We start from the raw sequence: 15,407 nt of genomic DNA, 5'->3' as shown, positions 1-15,407 counted from the left end.
CAACTCTAACCTGACTGTGATCATGAGATGATACTGTTGATCCAGTGCAGCTGGATTCTGTTACATAGTTTGTACTTTTTTTTCCTTTTTTGAGGAGTTCTCATTAACTAACCTTCAGGCCATCTGTAGCTGCCCAGCCAGACAACAACCAAAAAGCAAGTAAGGACATTTGTCATCCAAGATCACTATAATTTCCACAAGGTCAGTTCGAAATATCCCAGTGACATTATTTTCCAAAATACCTGGGAAGTTTGCACCACGGCCACCTGGACCACTTATGTATGTACATTGTGACTCTGCTCAAAAAAATTTAGTACACCCATGTGAAATATTTATGAATATATATTTTACGTACATAAAAATAAAGTTATGTAGATATTATGGGAGAAGAATGGAGTTATAGAATGATTGTTTTACTGCTTAGATAAATTAACAACAACAAAAATCAAAGAAAAGTCTATGAGCTGTCTCTACTCAAGTACTTCTACCCAGAACACCTATCCTGAGTGGGGCAGCACAGTATTCGTGGTAGGCATCTAGGGACTGATTCACCCCAACACTGACACTTACGGTAGCACAATGCATGCCCGTGTATACAACAAATCATAAACAAAGGATTAGATGGACAGGTTGAGGTGCTCCAGCTGTTTTGCATGTAGAGTGTAACTTGTTTTGGAAGTAATAAAGATTTATTGTAGTAAAAGATGCCTGTTGCCTTTAGGTGTCCCACTGGCTGTGGTAACTGGTTTTGGTGGTAGCAGCCTTTCTGTTTTGAGAACGGTTTTCACAATGGAGATCTGCAGCATTGCGGAGGAGCCAAAATAAAGGTCATGGGCAAATTAAAGTGGAGCTTTCTGACTGGTTTCCACAGGACCACTGGATGTTGTGGCACAGAATCTTTGAACTGCTCTACTGAAGTTAGGAGAAATACATGAAAGGGAAATGAACCTTAAAAAAGCAGCATACTGCCAAAAGCAAACTGTAAGATGTCTCTAGAGGAACACATTTAAAATTACTATTAAGAATGTAACCAAAATAATTTTGCTGAGGAGGAAGAGCAACAAAATTAAATATACTAATAAACTAAAACTTCAATAATGGTATTAATAAAGTTTCACAATTTAAGCTCTGAATGAATAAGTGAAAACAGGGAGATTAAAATATCAATGATATCTACTGCATTTTATATAAATTATATTATAAAGTAAAGCAGCATCAAGGAAATATCAATATAAAAGATATTAGTTTATTAGGAAGAACAGCTACCACATCCCTGTAAAATTGTTTATTAATATATATTAAGTGTAGAAAACCAACTTAATCCTTCATTTCCTGAGGCATAAACTCCAAATCCTATAATAGTTTAAAATCATCTCTGACAACTGCCCCTACAAAGCCTGGGTTTATTGGTCTTTGATGTGCAATGAAATATCAAACTATTTCTTGAAGGTAAGGAAGAACAAAATGTTTTTGAGTGGGGAATTCGTTATTTTCAGGAAAAAGATTATGAAAAAAATCCTATTTCTTTCATTATATATGTGTCGAAATGTTATAGAGAACGTAGGGGGGGTTTAAAACAACTACATTAAATAATTATAAAAAAGTAAATATACAATGTATAAATGCACACATACATATTTTTATAATTGTATTTTCCTACATACATAGTTCATGTATATACACACACATAAAGATGCCTTTTCATATTAAATATACCACAAGCCATACCAGAAGCTACTGTAGTAATGTATGAATGAATGATCAATTATGCAAACAGCCTTTATATACAACTAAAAAGGGAAAATGGATGCAGTGTACGTCAGGACGCTATATGAACGACCAACATTCACATTTCCTTCTGCCAATACAATATCAAATAAAAGTGAACCATTTAAAAGGACTCTAAAATATATTACACAATAAAGCTCTAGATATGAACTTTAACTCTCGGCAGTTCTTCCTTTCACCTCTTTGAAGCAGCAAATAAATAAGATTTACAATCAAAGGGGCTTAATCTAACATAAACTGAAATTAATCTCCATAGAATAAATAGAACGTCACAACCATAAAGTGTGATTATGTTTCTTTTACTCATAGAAAAGACTTTCATATTTCATATAATTTTATGGGTTTGCCCTTCATGGGTGAAAGACTCTATATTTCTCTCAACAAGTGATATTGCACATAAAAGACTCAGATCTAAAGAGGAAGGAAAATAATCTAAGTCCATTAAATTTGCATACAAGTCATGAAATACAGAATTTAATATTTTCTGCAGTAAGTTTCAAGAATAATTAGAAATTGGATATGTTTTTTAATGTCAAAATAGTGGTGCTTTCACTTCAGCTTTTTTGCAATGATTTTGCTGATTTATGCTAATTTAAGATTTAAAATTAAAGGAGAAAGATATTCATTTATTCTAATCATGATCAATTAGTGAATTTGGGGAATAAGGACTGCCAACTAATGCCACATTTCAGCAGCCTTCCACAGCAAGAGATTAATACTTCAAGAAAATTTTTTTATGCTTTCCCCTCATTCTTTTCTTTCACTGAACTTTTTCTCTAGTGCAGATGTTGCCCTTTGATAATAAATCACAGAAATATAAAATACATTTAGAGTTTCACCAAGTCATGTCAGTATTTTTTTCTGTATTAGACTAAAATATAATAAAGAAATTTCATACATTGGTGAAGAACTTTTCCCTTTATTACATAACATTTCCAATACCTTTTCCAAAGAGGCAAATATATTTGAACTGATAGGTGTAAAAAAAAACCTCATAGCTCTCCTTCTTAAAAGCTGTATTAACATGAAATTTTCCTGCAGATAGAGTAAGGATTTTTAGATTTCCAGGGCAAAGAAGCATCATTATTGTTCTGTAATTCTGTATAAAGAATACAAAACTCCTGATTCCCCTCAACTTAATATTTAAAATTTTGACTGAAAAGCCTCGAGACATGTAAGGAAAGAAGTATAATTATGAAACTGTAGAGTGTTTTCCCAAAATATCACCAAAAAAATTGAAAATATAGAAAACTATTTATGATATAGAACATAACTGGCCACATATGCAGATCAAATTCAGATTAAAAAAATTTAAATAGATTATATAACTCCTTTTTAATGTGTAATTTTTAGCGCGGCTTTCAGAGTCCACAGCAGAGTTTCCATAATGTTGCTTCTTATTGAAAAATTGTAGCCCCCCTGGCTTGAGTCCCAATAAAGAAATTAAAAAAGCAAAAATCTTCCACAAAAAATGCTTCATTTGCTACCAGGAAATTCTTACTGGAATATTTTTATTAATATTACATTTTAAAAGCTCATTAGATTAATTCCCTTGAATTCAGATGTCTCTTCTCAAAAGCAATAATTAGATTTACAATTTTGGTATCTATTAAATCCAGAACATAACGCACAGTCTAGCACTCTCTCTTCCCTCTTTCTGTGATTTATTACAAGTGAACACAAGGACCCTGAATATTTCTCTATTGCCATAAACAGATTGCTCATTTCTTCGATGTCACTCATTTCACAGCATGCCATACCCACTGCGTCTGCAGAGACAGACTGGCAGAGTGCTTGAGAAAGCTGCTTGTCACTTGCTATAATGGACAATGACATTATTGCCTAAAGGAAAACTTTAATATTTTTTATTTCCTTTATTTTTTGTTATTATTTTTCTTTATCAGCTTTTGCCCCACTTCACTCTACACTTACATCTGGAAACAAACTTCTGAAGTTAACTTTGCAACTAGTACTTGCAAGCAGTTCTTGTCATAAGAAGACAGAATTGCTTCTCTTTTGAATTAAAATGACAAAAGCAAAATTTCAAGTCCATTTATCACAGATGACAACCTGTTCTTGTTCTTTTGTTTAAAGTACTGTGGACTGGAGTTTCATAAAAAAAGTGACCAGGATTAAGCACTCTAGAAGACAAATAGCTGCGAGCGACAACATTCTTTTAGTCTAAGAAAACAATTGACTAATCTGATTTTAAAAAATACATTATAAAATGGAGGGAATCAAAACACAAACACCGTATGAATTATACATGATGCTTCTTAGGAAACAAAATACAATGCAGCTGTAAAAAGACTCATCCCTGAAAGGAGAACGTCAGAGAACTGTCTCAGAGAAAGGGAGCCTGAAAAGTACTGAGTCTTCAAAAAAAAGACATACTTTCTTCAGGAGTCTTGGGAAGTATATTTCAGGTGACACCTTCTGAGGCCTCTGCTGTGAACATTACTACATAAGTAGCAGCTTTGATTCCAATGAGAGTTTATAAAAGCAAAAGTGGTGACAAAATGTTTTTGGAGTGCTAGGCTACAGCACTATACACAATGAAGAGTGCAATTTAGGATTTTCCTTTTTTTTTTTTTTTTTTTTTCTCCTCCCTCTAAAAAAGACTAGGAAAAAAAAAAAAAAGAAAATAAATATTTCAAATCCTGTTACTCTACAACTCTACAACTCCCCTCTGCACTTCAGCAACTCCAGAACTTGTTTCTAGCCATTATGAACTGAGAAGAAATTTGGATTAAGCACTTCACCAGGCACAATGAACAGCTCTGACTGTATTTGACACACACAGGATGTGAGAAGTTCAAAAATTTAAATATACCTTCTGGAAGGAAGGAAAAGCCCATATCTGCTATACCTAACACAAGTATATCAGCCATCTTCAGATACAAGCTGAGCAACTATTTTGTACTTTAAGGAACAGTGTATGTTGAAATCAAAATACAGCAAGCACTAGTACACTCACGTGCACTTCCAAATGACTCAAAGGATGAACACAGACAGAAGAAAAACAAGAATGAAATAATGGAAAACAGTTCTGGTCACCACGGGATTAAATGACAGATCCATTGTTTTGAAGAGCAACCGATCCAGTGATACTGGGGAATCTCCTTTGCCTGCAGGCCAACAAGTGACTGCCTTCTCAGAAAATATTAATATATCAAATAATTCTACAATGATGACAAAAATTTCTGGGTGATTTAGAGAGTGGAAGACAAAAATCTACATAAATTCCACAATTCAAAACAAACATTTTTTGAAAAAAACCAACTCATCTTGCCCACTGCAATATAGACAGACATGCTTGTCCCAGTGGAAGCAAACTATTTGCTTCTAAGTGAGGTGAAAACGGTTTAATGCATCACTAAGTAAAAATCAATTTTATTCTAGCCCCAAATGTAAAATCCATTTTGCTAAGATAACTTGATTTTCATGTTACCAGAAAATATGCTAATTTAGATTTATAAGACTTCTGTATTTTCTGAGAACCCAGCCATGATGGACATGACCTGATCCCAACACACCACATTTTGTCTTTCTTATGGAGATAAATATTCAATCTCATAAACATAAGCATGCCAAAATCTAGCATTAATTTATCATCCTTTATTTTTAAAACAACAAACACAAACCCAGGCAGACACACCAAGGGATAACTGTAAAAAGAAGGAGTTCACCCATTGAGAATTTACACCGGGAATGGCAGATTCAGGTACTGAAGCTCTTGGGAGCTCTGATACAACCCGCTGAAATGCTGCCATCCACTCCCACTGCGTGAAATGCAACTGAAGTGACTGTGCTGAGATTCTGGCAAACAATCATACACATATGGGGCTGATAAACCTGGCTCTTCAGTATCTGCTACAATTCCTATCGGAGCTCATGCTACTCATCCTCATCCCAAAACAAATGCCCATCCCTTCTTCTTGCAATAAACACTGAGTATATTTTAAATATTTTCTCTTATTTGCAGTGCTCGCAGAAAGATTTATCAGAAAGAACGTACCCCTGATCCTAAATGACCATAATTTTCATAGAATTTCAAAAGCACACACATAAGGATTTTCAAACTTCTAAACTAGCCATATTTCTTAATACTGCTCTACTTATTACAAATTGGAAATTCTCTAATTAATAGCACTAAGGAGAGATGTTATAAAAGTGACTAAAATGCACCATTCCAGTCAGTCATAAAATCCACCAGTTGACAGCTCCACCCCAAGAGCCGAACCAGAAGCAATGGCAGGAATCGTTCTGAGAGCATAAAGAAGATGGACGCTCAGAGAAAGTCCCTGATTAGTTAGTGGTCAATATTACATATTTGAAGCAGGCTATAAAAAAATAGTTATGACAGTAGCAGTTGCATATCATTAACTATCACAAAAATACCAATAGCTTAACTATTGATTTTAAGTTTTCCTGGTTTTTGATTATGAGACAAAACCACATTTCTTACCAGAACTCCTGATTCAGATTCTTGAAACAAATAGTTTTTCCGAGAAATGCATGAGCACTGTTATAAATTCTTAACAATAATTTTATTTAAAAGCAGGTTTAGAAATCAAGAGCTTCTTGGCTCTCAGTTCTGGATTTATTCAAATGATACATAATAAAAGCTAACAAATATTGAACACTGTCAAATTTTATGCGTGATAGAATATGATCTAAAGAAAAAATGAATAATGTTTTTGGAAACTAAAGATACTTCATTATCCATTATTAAATGCCTAAAATGTCCTGGCTACCTACTCGGCTAAAACAATATATTCATGTAAGATTTGAAAACACTGAGTACTCCTTTATCACTTACAGTTTGGAAAAAAGCCAAGTTTTAGATTATTGGGTGTTTTCCTGGTCAAGGTAATACAGGAAGAGACTTTCTTTAACTGTGGGGACTGCATTTCTTCAGTATAAGAAAGATCACTCACATTTGCTGCCTGTGAAATTTTCTAATAAGATCTGTACTGCTTCAAAGCAGGTGGAAAAAAAAAAACCAAGTCACACACTTCTCAATTTGTGTGACGGCTAAAAGTCTTCAAGGCATGAGCTCAAAAGCATTGACTAAAGCAATACAGATGCCACAGTTTCTATAAAATTGTTAGGTATCTGCTACTAGTCTTATAGATCTGCTTGCATTTCTACTCTTTGAGAAAAGGTTACTGAATAAGTAGATACAATGAAACCTTCCAGAATAAAAAGAATTAAATTAAATAGGGGTTCTTTATTTCACTATGAGTAACATGGTCTGGAGCACTATACTTTCTGTAATATTATGTTTATTTTTTCAAAAGACCTTGTATTTCTATAACTTTTCTGTTCCAGGATGTACAATAATATCTTGGTAGATCAAGCATTACCTACAGATCTAATCATAGTTTATTATGTATGGTTTTGAAAAAATTCCTTACAAAAGAATAGTTTAAATAGTTGATACATTGGGAAAATTCTAAGAACGTTTGTTATTTTGATGTTTTTGATTCAAGCAGCAAAACATGCATCTCATCTTTTACTCAGAAGCAGTCACCCTATAAAGGAACAGTTTTAAACTATGTGTTTGAAATCGCTGTTTAAAAAAATGCTATTGTCAAATAAGCCTGTTTGCTGGTTTGGCTAGGCCACCAGAGTGAACAGGGTTATACCATGTGCTCAGAAATACGAAAAATATAATACTAGATGAGAGAAATGCAAATGCATGTTTATCAAAGCAGGTTGAAACAAGTTTTGTTATCAAGCACATTCAAATTTGTCTTTCAACACAATTATTTTCTCTGTCAATAATGCTAGCAAACATGACCTGGGTTATTACTGTTACTAGCATAATTTGTCACTGTTTTAATATAACACATTCCCATCCAGAGGAAAAAAAAAAAAAAAAAGAGAAGAAAAAAAAAAAACACACAAAACAAACAAACAAAAAAGCAAACAAACCAACCCTTATTAAAATAGTTTTGTTAGGCTATGAACTGTTGAAACTAAATTTTCAGATAAAGGCTTGAACACTATTAACTGTTTTAGAGAAGATGTATTGATACCTTCCTTGGGTATGACTAACTGTCCATTACTGTGAAAAAAAAAAAAGATTAGTTATTGCTATATCTTCCTATCAGAAACATTCTGCAGCTTGTTTAGACTAGTGATCCTGTAGAAACAACATCCAATTTAATAACTACTGAAAGCTTTAATGGTGTCTAGACTTTTCAGTCTAAATTTCTCAGTTTTGTTTTTTGAAGGACACACTAAGTATTTTTCCTACGTTTATTACAACACATTGTAACTACTGGTCCAGTGACAAACAACCTGAGAGATTTTTCTTTGGCTTATTCACATGGACTGACCATTTGCTAGCTCTGATGTCAGGGTTATCAAGTCGGGAGTGTTGCTGTGACATTATGCACAATTATTTTGGTTCTGTGATAAGAAAATTAATGGATTCCTAACACTTATAAAAACTCCATAACTCTGCGCATAACACTGGAAAAAAAAAACAAAAAAAACCCCAAAAAACCCCACAGAAGGTACTGGTTTGTGTCTTGGAAAGTGATGGTTAGCCAAGCAATAGGTCTGGGCTAATCTTCCTAGCAGAGTCAATCAACTTGGGAACACAGTGCAATCGAATAAATTTTTCATGCAGTCATTTCATTCAGAACAATTCAAGCTTCTTCCTTTTATTTTTCCCTTCCTCTCCTTTCCATTTTCTTCTCAAGTTCTGCTTTGCAAACTGGGAATCTACCGTGTGCTAATTTTTCTGTTTCTATTTTTTTCTTAGAAACACAGTATGAGAGCTCCAGCTCCTAGACATTCCTGCCTATGTCTACAGGCACCTTAATACTAATTGAGTTGTAGAAGAATACCATACAAAATTACATCAAGATTTTAAAATCTGTTTTGATGAACACTATTCCTCATCATAACCATCTAACCTTAGTGTGATTTATATGTGTCTTTGGAGGGTGCCCTGTGATTCATTTTTATGGCTTGCTTGGATTACTGCAATGCACTACTCACAGCATTTCCTGACTCCTTTACATATTTCTGCAACTAGGTTCCTAAGGTTGATCATTAACGTTAGGCTGCAGATAGCTGCAAGCCCCTATTGAACTGAATGCCAGCTGAAAGCCTTGGTTATGCAATTAGACTGGAGCTGAGTCAAAGGCAGTGGTAGCATAGCTGCCCGCTATCCTACAACCTTTCTCTCTGTAAGGGGGATTACATTGGCCTTGGCTTCCAATTAGCTTACTGTTCAGGCAGAGAGATCTCCTCTTTCATCAAGATCATGGTGAGTTTGTGTTTACCCAGAACAAACCACATCAGATAGACGATCACACCAAGAGAGCTAATGCAGTGAGTGTATCTATAGAAATGGCTTCACATCAAAGAGTCTACAGCTCACCTTTTCTAAGCTTGCCTCAGGGCACAGAACAGAAACAAACTGCTTTTAGTCTACCTCTACTATTTGTCGCGGTGTCCCTCTGTTCTATCATACTTGAATAGACTTTGCTTTCTTCTGTAGGAGTTTGTCCTCTTAAAGTTTGCATGAGCATCATCATTTTTTAGATCTTGCTGTCTTTCCAGAAAAAATAAAATAAAATAAACCAGCAACAACCAAACACCAAAAACCCAGAACACTACTAGGCTGACTTTTAGTCAGTCAGCATTTCATTGCTCTGTTTGTGGTGAACGAGGAGAAACGGGGTGCTTTGTATCAGCTACTCAACCACTCTCCATTAGCCAACGCACTGGGCACAGAAGAATTCAGTGTCTGCTCATGTCTGCCCCCTTCCAGGTGACAGAAATTAACAGAAGTTGATCTGTTGACAGCACTTAAGGGTCTGATTCTTCAAGTACAGTTCCTCAGAGCCCAGTGATTAAAGCAGACAGAAAATCTGTGCTGCGAACTTGTGAAATAAATGCACAGCAGATCTAAAAATACAGAAAGTCCGATCAAAATAGTTGTCTGTGTTCATATTTTGCAAATACTTCATGGTTATTGGGGAATATCTTCACAGCAAGGTTTCAAAGCACTGTAACTCATCTGTTTATATTCAAGTTTGTGACATTTTATAAGACAGCTTAAATTTTATGAAGTCTTTCAGTGAAGTTTTGTTCAGACCCTACAATAGCTGTCCATTTGCAGTTGAAGCAATTCCTGCATTGCTGCCACAACCAAATCTTATGTATCTCCTACTTTCACAGTAGGAATGTATCTCCGCCTTTCACAATTAACTTCTGAAAGCATTAGTAGTAGTGATTTGGGGTGTTTTATTAAAAATAACAAGCTATTGAACAGAACCATCATTTTTAATAATTTTTGAGAGTTTACAAAAAAATTCACACACACATAAATTACTAGCTTAAGTCAGTATAGCAGGTTTCTCTTAATCACTGTAATATACACTACATATCTAGCTAATCTTTATGAAGTGTTAAGACTGTACCACCAAATATATGAAAGATGCCAGCAGTTGCCTGTAGCTACTGGGCAACGGCCTGGATCCTCCACTGGTGCAAATTAGAGAACACAGTCTGAAGGCTTCTTTGCAGGCGTTTCTTAAGATTAAAAAGCTGGTTAAGATATATGTTTCATGGGAAAGAATCAGCATGATTTCAGTCAGAAGACAGAAAAAGCAATTTACCTGAAGAAGGTGACAAAGAACTGCACCAGATCCATGATAGTATTGTGCTGTGAGAAGGCAATCTGCAAATAAAACAGAAGTAAATTACAACATTTGCAGAATCAAAAGCTCTTTTTAGGCTGGGGCTTTATGGCTGCATGGATGGTTGGCTTCAAGTGTAATTTCAGTCTGGTGTGCACACACCTGCATTTACCATGAAGTGAGGTGAGCAACCCACCCCAAATCTTTACCTGTGTCAAAATACAATGGAATATAGTCTTTCTATCAAAGTAAAGTTGATAGAAATATCCACATAAAATTTGTTTGATATAAAGTATAACATGCAAAATACAAAGAAATTATACTGATATGAACAGTCTACTGTTTTAAATATCACCATTTTCCACTTTAATTGTAACAATGAAACAAGGTTTTAGAAATGACAAAAAACATCTCGTGCTTAAAACACATTTAAAAGATTAGAATTATGTAGTATTAAAATGAATGCATATATTAATTTTTTTAAAACAGATAAATCTGCTGCATAATAAAACAAACTGTTTCAAAGCAAATTACTTTAAATGCAATGTAACAAATATTATTTTCAGCTACATTTTTACAGCCTTACCAGAATATGTATTAGTTCAACTCTTCGTTGTAATTTTTCACAAAGATTTAATAATTATCTCTAAGACAGCATATACACAGACACACATTCACACTTGCATGAAATAGAGCCTATAATTATTATAATTACTTTTTTGCTAATGTTAAGAACTGTACTTAATATTTAAGTTATATCTACAAATATCCTTAAGTCCCTGTCTTGATCAGTATTTCACTGTGTATAATTATCAAACTGAAGATATACAGAATGTTCGACTTCAAAGTGCAAAGTTTTTATCTAACTATACTCCCAGCCTGTTACAATAATTGTTGTTTTTAGAGATCTTTGTGCATTTAAGATCTGATCTTGACTAGTAATTATAAAAAAAATTACTCTGATTCCCTTTCACAGCTAACTTGTGGACTTTTGACATGGTAACTCATGATAATGAAGAATTAACTATCTATTTAATTATTTATTTTAGGGCAAACCTTTTACATAAGCTTTAGTATTATAATGGTGTTAAAGTGCCTGATACTGCATCATTCCAAGAATAAGTATAGAGGGCACCATTATGCAAACACACCTCTAAAATGTAATTTCTCCATTCTCTTCACTAATAATGCACAACTGCAAGCAATGCAAACAGTTCTAGGAGCTATGGAATTTGACACAAAAACCAGATATTTCAAATTTCTCAGACCAAATTATCAGGAAAGATACTTGCTAAATGAATCAGAATATAATTTAGTGTACTAAACTCTTTGAGTACTATCATCTATCTCCTCTCTAGAGAGGAAATCCAAATGTGTCTAATCTTAAGCAGAACACTGTGCTTGGATCAGGGCAAAACCCACATTCTGGCCTGGGAAATTGTGAAAAGACAAGAAGCTGAAGAGAGAAAGAACTCTGACTCACTACTGAAGTTTAATCTACAAATGTTTTTTCCTATTTGTCTAATATAAGCAGAAATTTTAAATTCTAAGAAACTTTAACTTAGTTTACTGCCATGGTGAATACTGTATAAAAATGAAGAGAGGTTAGGGAGTAAAAGTATGAAAAAATTGAAAAATTACAGAGTGGACAAAATTGTCAAAGTATCCGTTAACACCAATGTAACTTTTATTTTGCATAGAAAAGATAAAATCTGAAAAAAGATCTGAAGATTTCTCTGGCCCAATATAAACTGCATCCTAAGCATAAACAATTGTTTAATGATACCTTGTGTGAAAACCAAAAGCTTTCTCTATTCAATCTTTATTTTAAATGCAGGCTAGATTCCCTTCAAATAATATTTATTATTCAAATTAACTTCTGGCTTTTCCAGAATGTTTTTTACCAGTACCATACTTCAAGAGATGAACAAAGAGAAAAAAAAATGCCAGTTCCAACATAGTTCACCTTTTGTGACCTGTTCAAAACCTGTTTGTTGAAGGAGCATTTATATTTTGCATTACTTCAATTATTTTCATTCAAGGTGTCAGCATTCATTAGCAGTAACAGTGTAGAAAAAACTACAGTCAAGGGAAAGTCCTGCAATCAAAAAACACAATCTGATCACAACGTATCAGGAAAGTTTTACCTCAATTTTTTTTAAGAAACTGTAGCGCCTTTATTCCTCTTTTACAAAAACAACACAGCAAATATGAAGCAGATTTACAAAAAAATAATAAGTTCCATCCCACAAGTAATTTCAGATTCTAATCAAACGGTGTATTTTAATTATTAGAGTTCATGTTTAAAAGATGAACTACAGTATTTTCTGAAGAAACAGTACCATGCCTCTTAGACTAATTTCAACCAAGAATATTAACAAAAAGGATACATATTTTAAATGTAAGTAGATCACTAAGAAGCAAGTAAATTTTGTTAATCTAAGACTGTCACAAAGAACCAGAATACAATTAGAAAGATTTATTTCCATGGGACTTTCCTCTAGATATGAACATATTGGGTTTTTTCTTGTGTCTACATAGACAAGGGACAAGACAAGGAAAATTCTTTCAACCCTAGATTTTTGCTTTGGACTTAGATACTGGAGATGAATATCTCTTTTGTTAATTTGAATCATGCCTAAGTAGCCCTCAGTTTCACCAAAATGTCTGATCAGCCTATGGATCCCACAAATAGTATCTCTATCATCTCTTATAAATGACATTCAAGATAAATATCGTCTGCATCATTTCTTATGGAATGGAATCACAAAGTGCCATGTGGAAAATAATTTTCTATGGCATAAGATAGCCTCTATGAGTGAACACAGAATTTCCAGCATAAAACTATTTCCCTTGAAGAAAGAGGAATAACAGCTCTGCTTTACACAGCTTAATACTGAAAAATGGAAGTAGGATTACTTACAGTACTATAAAACATTATTTGAAGTAAAATTTCTGTTACAGATGCTAATTCTTTCATTCACCAGCATTAGATTTCCAAAAGAGAATTTAAGACTGACATCAATATGGTAGCTGAAGAAATAGCTGTGGATGCACATATATTTCAGTAGCTGTCCTTGATCTATGCTTCTCAAAGGCAAGCTTATAGACAGCTATCTGTCATGTTACTGAACAGTCTTCCCACCTTTATAGAAACCACTAGAAAATGTCTCATCAACTATAATGGTTGAAGTGCTTTTCCCTATTTGGCTTGAGTTAAAAGCTTTCAGTGACTATGATCCAAGACTGTTACAGATAAATTGTTGCTTTGCAACATAAATAATGATAGTTTTTTCAGAAACCTAAAAAAAAGGATGTTTATTTTTCTAAAATACTCTGCCATTGACAGCAAAGAAAAACAAATTAATTAGAAAACGTAAGGTTAATCAAGTTGGTTACAGTATTGGAATATTCCTTGAATGCAACCAAGGCCTTTTGATTTATAGCTGACGTAAAGTTTTGTCATTTGTTGCTAAAAAACTACTAACAGATGATTATTAGATTATCAAGCTATAGTGAATTTGCTGAAATAAAAACATTACAGGACTTAGAAACTCCTAGCTTTGTACTCCAGTAAGACAAAGTCTAATCTCAATACTTGGTTCACGGAAAAACTTAGAAGTTGTTTGAGTTTCCATTAGATTTGTGCATTAAAAAAAAAAAATAATTGTGAGACACCTCCATCAAGAATGAAAGCTGTCCTGTAATTAGAGGATCTCTACTTTGAGCAATGTGAAAAAAGATTAATTTTTGTGGGGTAGTTTGGAATTTTCTCCAGCTACGAGGATCTATGATAACATAAAAGAGTTGTATGCATCTATTTTTTTCCCGCCACAAGATAAAAATGAGTCTAGTTCTTGAGCATGCAAGCTCTTTTTGATGCGCAGAACAGAGGACTTCAAACAAAAAGAGAATTTGGGAAGAGTGATCATTTTAGTATATTAGATCATATATCTTGTGTGGTTTTCTTTTGTGAAGTAGAGGAGATAAGTGAGGGAGGAAGAAGAGTTGATAAGGTAGGCAAGTTGCAACAAAAAGGAGAGATGGATAGTTTATAACCTGTGAAACACAAAGAGATAAACATGTCTGAGGAAACTATAATGTGACATAAAACTGATGCTTCTGCTAAGGCCAAGGCTTTTTGTATCCTAGACTCAAGGTTCATCTTGTAAAGTAGTTATGAGGAGCAGGACCTAGGCAAAAGATCTGTAGTGACTGTTTTATGGGAAATGCTCTATAATTAAACTCTGAGCAATTGCTTTCAACTTGGATTTAGCTTTGAAGTCTGATGCTTCTGTATCAGACACGAAGGAGGACTTGTGTGTCTGAAAGCTTGTCTAACTTTTTAAGGTATTCCATTAGCTTAGTAAAAGATACAAACTTCTATCTACAAAACCCATCTTGCCATTTGAACTTAAAGAACAGTGTTATCAGAAGTGGTTTTTCTATCAATATTTCTGATTAGATTCTCATCTGGATGAACTAAAATATTAAAAAAATAATAACGATCTTATAGTGCACTACTTTTGTATTCCATTAGATCAAAGTAAAACCAATATACTGAATAAATGTAGATACATTCTGAAATCCACAGTCATAAAAACTCAGACAGAATAAAAAGATTCTAAAGCAAAATGTGTTATATATATGTTCCAGATCACAGTCTTAAGAGATACAAGTTACAAGAAGAAAAAGCTGATAGCTCATAAATGAGCTGCGGTGATTGCTCCAACAAGCATTACTGATCAGTCTATTTTTTTTTTCTCTGACACATTCAAGTCTTTGAAAAATGTAAGGGTTTTTAAAACAAACCAACAAAAATAAAACCCTAAGAAAGCCTTAAGATCTTTACATCATGTGACCCAATTGGAAGAAAAGGCATTGTGACTGCTGAAAAATCTTTTACAGCAAGTGAGGATTCAAAATTCAGATATCCAGCAGAATATGCCAGAG

The 15,407-nt window shown here is 33.8% G+C and overlaps 1 protein-coding gene across 9 annotated transcripts in view; it reads right to left on the bottom strand.

Moving 5' to 3' along the window:
* ATRNL1 (attractin like 1) overlaps positions 1 to 15,407 on the bottom strand; it is a 520,660-nt gene that overhangs the window by 244,075 nt on the left and 261,178 nt on the right. For all 9 annotated transcript variants that reach the window (XM_074907807.1, XM_074907805.1, XM_074907804.1 and 6 more), the window contains one exon: positions 10,434 to 10,495. In XM_074907807.1, coding sequence (XP_074763908.1) covers positions 10,434 to 10,495 — 62 coding nt within the window. The remainder of the gene's footprint in view (positions 1 to 10,433; positions 10,496 to 15,407) is intronic.

The sequence above is a fragment of the Athene noctua genome, chromosome 5, assembly GCF_965140245.1.
Source record: "Athene noctua chromosome 5, bAthNoc1.hap1.1, whole genome shotgun sequence".
Classification (NCBI taxonomy): Eukaryota; Metazoa; Chordata; class Aves; order Strigiformes; family Strigidae; genus Athene; species Athene noctua.
This window is presented reverse-complemented; position numbering and strand designations above follow the sequence as displayed.